We start from the raw sequence: 8670 nt of genomic DNA on the forward strand, positions 1-8670 counted from the left end.
TGGGAGCCTGAGGGTGGGCAAGGCCTCGCGACCCCTTCCTGTCCTAACCCCTGCCAGTACGCCCCCCGCCCTACATCCCCTCCCCAGTGACACCCCCTTTGGGCCCCTAGAGCTCTCCTGCTGAGCCTTAGCCCCCACCAGACCCCTATAGCCCCCCTCCCCAGCCACAAACCCCCTCCAGGTCCCTATAGCCCCCCCTCCCAGCCATAACCCCCACCCCCTCCAGGCTCCTACAGACCCCCAGGCCCCTACAGCCCCCCCCTCACAGCCATACCCCCCTCAAGCCCCTATAGCCCCCCTCCCCCAGCCACACCCCCCTCCCCAGCCACAGCCCCCCCTCACAGCCATACCTCCCCTCAGCCTCCCCTCCCGCCCCGCCCCGGAACCCCGCGTCCTCCCGACCCTCACACCCAACCCCCGGCCCCTACGGGCGCTCCCCCGCCCTGCCGACCCCAGAAGCCCCACCCCGGGCCCCCAAGGCCGCCCCCATCGCGCCGGCCCCGCCGCCCCCAGCCGCGCTCACCCACCGCCTCCGCAGCGCCGGTTTGAAGCGTCCCGCTGGCCACGCCCTCCTCCCTGACTGGCCGATGGCCACGCCCCTCGCTCCCATTGGCTCCCCGGGCCGCGCGCCCCGCCCGCCCGTCGCGGTGCCCCACGGGAGTTGCAGTCCCGCCTCGCCCTGGCAGCCGCCATCTTTGCCCCCCGCCCCCATCCCCATCCCCGCCGGGGGCACCGGGCCGGGGCCGCCCCTGAGGCGGGGCCACCGGCGGCCCCAGCGCTGTCCAGCGGGGAGAGCCCAGCCGAGGGCCGGGGGGGGGCTGCGGGTCGCGGGGTCTCCCCCGGTGCCCCCCAGGGAGGTGGCCGCAGCCGCACCGGGCCTGAATGGCGGCCTTGTCCCCCCCGCTGGGAGCCGCCAGCTCCGCCAGCCCGGCCCCGGCGAGCGGTGCCTCGTCCGCGTTAATCAGCGCTGAGAAACGAGCACCCGCGTCCCGAGGGCTCCGGTTCCCCGACCCCGCCGCAGCGTCAGGGGCCCCGGGCGCCGCTGTCACCGCGCATTGGGCCTGGCGCGGCCCGCGCCCAGGCAGCCGTGAGGGGTGCGTGTGCCCGAGGGGCCCCGCGTGGGTCCCCCCCGTTGCAGCGGGGACGCCGAGTCCCTGGGGGTCACCCCCCACCTGGGCGTCGGGGTCAGGGACGTGGTGGTGGTGGCAGCCCCATGGTCCCTGTTGGAGGTGGCAGAGGGGATGCCGGGCCTTGGGGACAAGGGACCCCCCCTGCACCCCGGGCTGGGCCTTGGGGACAGGGACCCCCCGCAGCACCCCGGGCTGGGCCTTGGGGACTTGGACCCCCCCTGCACCCGGGGCTGGGCCTTGGGGACAGGGACCCCCCCCTGCACCCCGGGCTGGGCCTTGGGGACAGGGACCCCCCCCAGCACCCCGGGCTGGGCCTTGGGGACAGGGGACCCCCCCCTGCACCCCGGGCTGGGCCTTGGGGACAGGGACCCCCCCCAGCACCCCGGGCTGGGCCTTGGGGACAGGGACCCTCCCCACACCCCGGGCTGGGCCGAGCAGGGGTCGGGGTGTTTGGGGGGGGTGGCAGGAGGACCCCGTCCCCAGCGTGGGGACATTGGCTCTGCCCCCGTGGGGACACAGACAGCAGACGGGCCAGGTCACAGCTCTGCTTTACCGTGGAGGCACCCCGGGACGGGCGGTGAGGTGTGTCCCCCCCCCAGCGCAGCCCCCCGGCGCCGGGGCACCCTATAGACATCTGTACATATATACACGCCGGCGGGGACCCCCAGCAGCACCCCGGGGGTTGGGGGCAGCGGGGGGCCGTGGGGCCGAGCGGGGGACCGGGGTGCAGTGGGGCAGCGCAGCCCCCAGCCTCTGGCCAGCCCCCCGCGCCCCCCCCGCCCCGAATTAGCAGTTGTGGGGTGAGCTGATGGGAAAGGGGGGGTCGGAGCCCCATCGATGGCCCGGAGCACGGTGTGGGGACGCCGTGGGGCTGGACAGTAGCGGGGGGAGGCTGTGGGGCCGGAGAGCAGCGGACGGACACCGTGGGGCTGGGTGGGCATTGGGGGACGCCGTGGGGGGAACGCCGTGGGGCTGGATGTTTGTGGGGGGGGGACACGCTGTGGGGCCGAACGACGGCAGAGGGATGGCGTGGGGCTGGCCGGTCATCGGGGGATGCCGCGGGGCTGGACGTTTGCGGGGGGACGCCGTGGGGCTGGGCGGCAGCAGGGGGACGCCGCGGGGGGCCGTGGGGCGACGCCGTGGGGCCGGGCTCAGTCCGAGTAGATGATGAAGCCGCAGAAGGTGCTGTACTTGTTGTTGTTGCCGCCGTGGGCTTTGCCGCCGTCCAGCTTGATGAAGACCTCGTCGCCCGCGTCCAGGTGCAGGATGACGCTGTTGCTGGCGTAGTCGTAGTTCTGGTCAGCGTCCTGAGCGATGGCGCTGGCCCGCACCTGCGCAGGGACACCCGCGTCACCCTCGCGGCCCCCGCGCCCGGCCCTCGCACCCGCGGGACGCGCAGGGTCCCAGCTCGCCCGCGGGCAGGGAGACGGCCCGCCGGGGTGGCAGGGGGTGCGGCGGGTCCCCACCCACGGGCGAGCGGGTGGCTGGAGGTGGCTGCGCCCAGCGTCGCCCGCAGCCACTCCCTGACGCGGCAGGCTCAGGCGTGGGACCACGGCTTGGATGTGGGACCACGGCTCCGGGTTCAGATGTGGGACCACGGCTCAGACATGGGACCACAGCTCTGCATGTGGATGGGGGACCATGACATGGACATGGGACCACGGCTCCAGATTTGGATGCAGGACCACGGCTCAGACACGGAACCCCATCTCTGGATTCGGATGCACGATGACAGCTCAGACGTGGGACCTGGACTCCGGGTTCGGATGCAGGACCACAGCTCAGACGTGGGACCCCGGCTCCAGATTCGGATGTGGGACCACGGCTCTGATATGCGACCCCGATTCCGGGTTCAGATGCAGGAGCACAGCTCAGACGTGGGACCCCAGCTCCAGATCCGGACACAGGACCACGGCTCTGACACAGGACCCTGCCTCCGGGTTTGGATGTGGGACCACAGCTCCTACACGGGACCCCGGCTCCAGATTCCGCTGCGGGACCACACCTCGGACACAGCACCTCAGCTCCCAGTTCGGAGGCAGGACCACGGCTCTGACACGGGACCACGGCTCAGCCCCAGGTCCCCAGCTCCCAGTTCGGATGCAGGATCACGACTCGGACGCAGGACCCCGTCTCCCAGCCCTGAGCCAACTTGCTGACCCCGGCGCATTCCCACACATCTTCCCACGAGCGTCCCGGGACCCTCGAGCGTGCGGTGAGGGCTGAGCCGGCTGAGCTCAAACCCCCCCACACCAAGCCTCGCTGCTCGCCCGGATCCCGACCCGCTGCGGGGTGAGATGCTCCCCCGAATAAATATTTCCCCGGTGCCGGAGGGCAAGGCCGGGAGGTGCCGGCAGAGCCGGCGGTGCCGTAACCGCCTGGCGAAGCAGCGCCGTGGCTGGAGCAGAATGATTTGAGTAATCAAATCCGCGCCGGCGCCTGGCGGGGAGATCGCGCGGCGCGGGGTGACAGTGACGAGCCCAAGTGAAAGGCAACAGCGATGCACAGGGAGAAGAGGCTCCTAATTACAGCCGAGGAGAATGGGCTCTTAATTGGCTCGTGCCTGCGGGGGAGGCACCGCCGAGCGGCTGTGGGGTCCCAGAGCCGGCGGGGGAAGGAGCGGTGTCCCCATGGAGTCCTGTCCTTTGCCCCCAGGACAGGGGTCCCGGGGGTCCTCTCATTCTTGGGAACGCAGCTGCATCTCCCCGAGTCCACACGCAGCCTGCGACGGTGTGTTCAGACACTGTTAACTCTGGAACCTACTGATGGCCCAGCAGGCAGTTCCATAGGGCTTGCTCTCACTCACGCAGCAATATCCCTCGTGCCGTCACCAATGCTGTCACCCTGTTAAAAGTCACCCTGTGGCTACCCTGCCACCACGAGAGTCCCCGAGGGGGAAGGGCACGGGGAATCTGTCGGTGACAACGCCCCAATCTCCCAGGGATGCTGCCTCGCCTGGGGTCGTGCCGAGGAAGAGGAGACGGTGAAGAAGTGGTGGGGAAGGACAATCAGGAAAAGCCGTTTGGTGCTGGGCTCTGCCGCCATCATCCCCCCCCGCCGCAGCCAGAGCCACCCAGTGCCATCCGTCTTCCCTCGTTAAGGAGCCGCCTCGTCACCGCGCGCCCGCCAGCCCTTCACGCTAACCAGGGAAGATAAATGGCAGCACCGGGCCGGGCTGAGCCGCTCCCGGCACCGCGGAGGCCGAGGAGGTGGGGGCTGCCACCACGTCCCCCCCGATGGCCTCATCCCCGTCGTCCTGCTCCGTGCCTCAGTTTCCCACGCCACGGCCGTGCGCAGGCCACGGAGGTGGGAGCCGTGGGGGGGTCACGGCAGCAACCGCAGGCTCTGGGCAGACAGGGACCCTTGGGGACCGTCCCCAGGCCCCCACCCACGGGGACCCCCTCGGGGCTGTGTCCCCCCCCAGGCCATGGCACGGCCGCCCACCCCTTCAGCAGCTGGGACGGTCACCCCTGCCACAGGGACCCCAAAACCCCCCTGTCCGTCCGTCCGTCCAGCATCGCCCCCCAGCCCGCTGCCCCGCTCGCCTCGTCTACAGACTAATACAAATAATTAATGCTAATTAACCACCAGCAGCAGCTCCCTCCCACCGCCGGGGCTCCCCTGGCTCTCATTACCTCCAGCCCTGACGCAGGGGTGACGGGCTGCGCCCGAAACCGGCAGCGCCCAAAGGAAAGCCGGGGGGTCGGAGGGGGCCCCCCAAGTTACGATTCCCTCGGAGGATGCCGGGATCGAGCCTCATCCACCGGGAAAGCCCCGGCCCCCCCAGCCTCGCCGGCGATGGGGCACTTTTGGCAACAAACCCCTAATTAACCTCATTTCTCAATTATTCGGGGCATTTCTGGGGTCCCTTTTTCAAACTCTCCCGCCGGAGCCAGCCCGCTGAAGCGCTCCCCCGCCCCCCCGAGCCGCTGCTTTATAGATATTGGAGCGGCGATTCCTCGTTAGTAATTAACCACCGGTTAATTAAGCTGCATCGCGCGCCTGACCGAGCGCGGTTCCTCTCGACGAGGGGCTCCGTAGCTTCTGGAAATTCAGCCGGGAGCACCGGGAGCGTCGATCCCCACCGAGCTGGGGGGGTCGGAGCTCAGCAGGGGGTGGGGGGCAGGGGAAAGGTTTGGGGGGGGTCCCTGAAAATATTTTGGGAGAGGAAAAAGGGGGTGAGGTGGTTTTTTGGGGATGCTCAGCCCGGGCTTACACGGATGCTGCTTGGGAGAAAGAGCCGGCGGTGCCAAGCGTCGCCAGGACCCCCCAAAATTTGGGGCTGGAGTGGGGGGGGGCGCAAAAAAAAACCCAATCAAAGAAAATTGAAGCTGTTTGGATGGAGAAAAAATGCCGAGCGGCTCCTGCCCCCGCTGCGCTCCCGGCTCGGGGGTTCTCGGAGTGAGGGGTGCAGCGCAGGAGCCGTGCTGGGGCTCCCACTTCCCCCCCCCCCCCCCGGCTTTTTTTGGGTGCTGACTCCGTTTTGGGCCAATCCGGCGTCGCATCCTGGGGCAGGAACGCAGCGGGGGGCTTGGTGCTGGGGGAACGGACGGGAAGCGGGAGCGGGGCGGGATGAATCCCGGCGAGGCTGGCGGCGGCGGTGAGACCCCAGGGGATGGAGCTCGGGTGGCATTTTGGGGGTCACGGCCACGTCTTGTGCCTCGAGTGGTGGCCGGGGGGGGACACGGCGTGGGAAGGGGCAGCGATTCGGGGGTCACCCCACAACCGCGGGGATGGAGAGGCTGCGTCTTGGGAGGATTTGGGGATGGAGGGGGGTGGGGGGGGATGCCGCAGCAGGGTGGGGGGTCGGGGATGGAGCCAGCCTCGGGGTGTCCCCCCCCCCGGTGTCCCCACGCAGCCCAGCCGGGGATGGGGACGTCTCTCCTGACACAGCGGCAGCAGAGCCGGCTCCGGGCTGGGGGTGCAGCACCCCAAAAGCCGCGCAGGCACTGTCCCCCTCCAGGCCACCGCAGACACTGTCCCCTGCGCAGGAGCCCTGTCCCCCCCGGGGACACCCCAAGGCACCCCTGCCCCCCCGGGGACACCGCGGGGACCCCCAAGGCACCCCAGAGGCACGTCTGCGGGGCCAAGGGAAGGACCGAGGGGACCTTGGGGACACATCAGGGCAGCAGGAGCAGGGTGGCGGAGCGTGTCCCCAGTGCTGGGAGAGGGACAGGGCGCCCGGGGGAGCGTCTCCAGGGCTGGGAGCAGGACAGGGGGCCCTGGGGGTGCACCCCGAGCCCATCACTGCCGCTGGGAGAAGGATGGGGGGCCCTGGGGACGCGTCGTCGGGGCTGGGAGCAGGACAGGACACCCCAAGGACGCACCCAGAGCCCGTCATTGCCACTGGGAGAAGGATGGGACATCCTGGGGCGCATCTCCAGGGCTGGGAGGAAGACAGAGCATCCCGAGGATGCACCTCTGGAGCTGGGAGCGGGACAGGGTACCCCAGGGGTGCACCCAGAGCCCATCATGTCCCCGGGAGACGGGCAGGGCACCCCGGGGGAGCATCTCCGTGGCTGGAAGAAGGACAGAGCATCCTGGGGACGCACCCAGAGCTCATCATTGCCACCGGGAGAGGGACAGAGCACCCTGGGGGTAGATCCCTGGGGACGGGAGAAGGATGTGGCACCCCGGGGACGCACCCAGAGCCCATCGTCAGCACCGGGAGAGGGATGGAGCACCCCGGGGATGCATCCTTGGGGCTGGGAGAAGGACGGGGCACCCCAGAGATGCACCCAGAGCCCATCACTGCCACCGGGAAAGGGATGAAGCAACCCGGGGTGCATCTTCATGGCTGTGAGAAGGACAGATCGTCTCGGGGACGCACCCACAGCCCATCTTTTCCACCGGGAGAGGGATGTGGCACCCTGGGCGTGCATCCCTGGGGCTTGGAAAAAGACAGAGCACCCCAGGGATGCACCCAGAGCCCATCCTCAGCACTGGGAGGCGGATGGAGCACCCCGGGGGTGCATCCCTGGGGCTGGGAAAAGGACGGGGCACCCCAGGGAAGCACTCAAGAGCCCTTCATCACCACCCGGAGAGGGATGTGGCACCCTAGGGTTGCAACCCCGCTGCTGGGAGAAGGACGTGGCAACCTAGGGACGCACCCAGAGCCCATCACTGCCACCGGGAGAGGGATGTGGCACCCCGAGGGTTCATCCCCGGGGCCAGGAGCAGGGCAGGGCCCCCCGAGGAAGCACCCAGCGCACTTCCCCGGTGCCCCCGTCCCCACGGTGGGGCCGGGAGCCGCGACGGCCAGCCCTTACCTGCCCGTTCTTGCAGAGGTCGGCCCACATGCTGGTGCCGTCGCCGCCGCGCATGAGGACGTGGTAGGTGAAGAAGTAGGTGCCGGGGATGGCGCAGGTGAACTTGCCGGAGGCGGCGTCGTAGCTGTTGCCCAGGTTGGTGACCACGTCGTCGAACTTGAGGACCTCGTAGCCCTCGTGGGGGTTCTTGAGGCCGGCGTAGAAGGCGACGCGCGGCACCGTGCTGTAGGTAGCCGCGCTCACCGCTCCCGTAGCCCCCGGTCCCGGTAGTCCCGGGGGTCCCGGTCGTCCCGCTTCACCCCGCGCCCCGGCCGGTCCCGGCGGTCCCGGTTCTCCCGGCGGTCCCGGCGGTCCCGGTTTGCCCGGTCGCCCCGGTTTGCCTTGGGGCCCTTGCACCAGGGTGGAGGGCGGCGGGAGGGGGCCGCGCTCGGCGGGAGGCGGCGGGGGGGCAGCGGCGGGGCCGTAGGGCTCGCAGACCACGCGGCAGGTCCCCAGCATCTCGTAGCGGCCGTCGGGCCCGGCGGAGCTCACCAGCACCGGGATCAGCACCACCAGCACCAGCACCATCACCACCCCCGCCGCGGCCGCCAGCAAAGTTTTCCGGCCCGGGCTGAGCCGCCGCCCGGCCGGGGCCCGCTGTGGCCCGGGGGGGGGAATGGTGCCGGCGGGGGGGGCGCACGGTGCCGGCGGGGGGGGAGCGGGGGGCTCGGGGGTGGCGGCGGCCGCTCCGCTCCGCTGCGCTCCGCTGGCTCCGGTGCGCCCCGCGCCACGCCCCCACCCGAGCCACGCCCCCGCGCCACGCCCCCTCCATGGCCACGCCCCCTCGGCCGCGCCCCGCCGCCGCCGCGCCCACCCCAGCCGTGACCCGCGGGTTCTCCGTGGGACCCCGGTCCCGCCGGCCCCGGCTGCTCCCCGCCCCCCTCCCCGGGCCCTGCTCCCCCCCGACCCCCCCGCGTGGAGCGTGTCCCCCCGCGTGGATCCTCCCCGCGTGGCCGCGCCAAGCCACGCCCCCCCTCTCCCCCCCCCCGTCCCCACGCCGCCCGGGGCTCCGCCGACTCCGTGCCCGGCGCTGGGGACACCGCGGGACTCGCGTCCCCGCGGGGCCAAACCCACGGGGGACGGTCCCCGGAGCACCCCCACGGCCACCCCCCTCCCGCTCCCCCTCCCACGGGGGGCGGCGTCTCGGGGCCCCACGCCTGGGGACAGCCCGGGGGCCACCCGCGTGGCCCAGCACCCACCCGCGTCACCGCCGGCGGCAAAGGTCACGGGTG

General features: G+C 71.3%; 1 protein-coding gene across 1 annotated transcript; it reads right to left on the reverse strand.

The window, feature by feature from the left end:
• Positions 1 to 1672: 1672 nt before the first annotated feature.
• LOC104326481 (C1q-related factor-like) lies at positions 1673 to 8094 on the reverse strand. Its single transcript, XM_075443882.1, has 2 exons — positions 7400 to 8094; positions 1673 to 2461 (listed from the first exon to the last, which is right to left on the reverse strand). The coding sequence occupies exons 1-2, from the start codon at positions 7964 to 7966 to the stop codon at positions 2282 to 2284; spliced, it is 747 nt and encodes a 248-aa protein (XP_075299997.1). The 5' UTR covers positions 7967 to 8094; the 3' UTR covers positions 1673 to 2281.
• Positions 8095 to 8670: the final 576 nt, after the last annotated feature.

This window comes from Opisthocomus hoazin, chromosome 26 (assembly GCF_030867145.1).
Source record: "Opisthocomus hoazin isolate bOpiHoa1 chromosome 26, bOpiHoa1.hap1, whole genome shotgun sequence".
Classification (NCBI taxonomy): domain Eukaryota; kingdom Metazoa; phylum Chordata; class Aves; order Opisthocomiformes; family Opisthocomidae; genus Opisthocomus; species Opisthocomus hoazin.

What these genes read in the sequence shown, in the direction of transcription:
- LOC104326481 (XM_075443882.1), bottom strand. Translation starts at nt 7,966, where the DNA reads ATGGTGCTGGTGCTGGTGGTGCTGATCCCGGTGCTGGTGAGCTCCGCC. An exon ending in ACCTCTGCAAGAACGGGCAG is followed by an intron (nt 2,462 to 7,399) that starts GTAAGGGCTGGC and finishes GTCCCTGCGCAG; the next exon opens with GTGCGGGCCAGCGCCATCGC.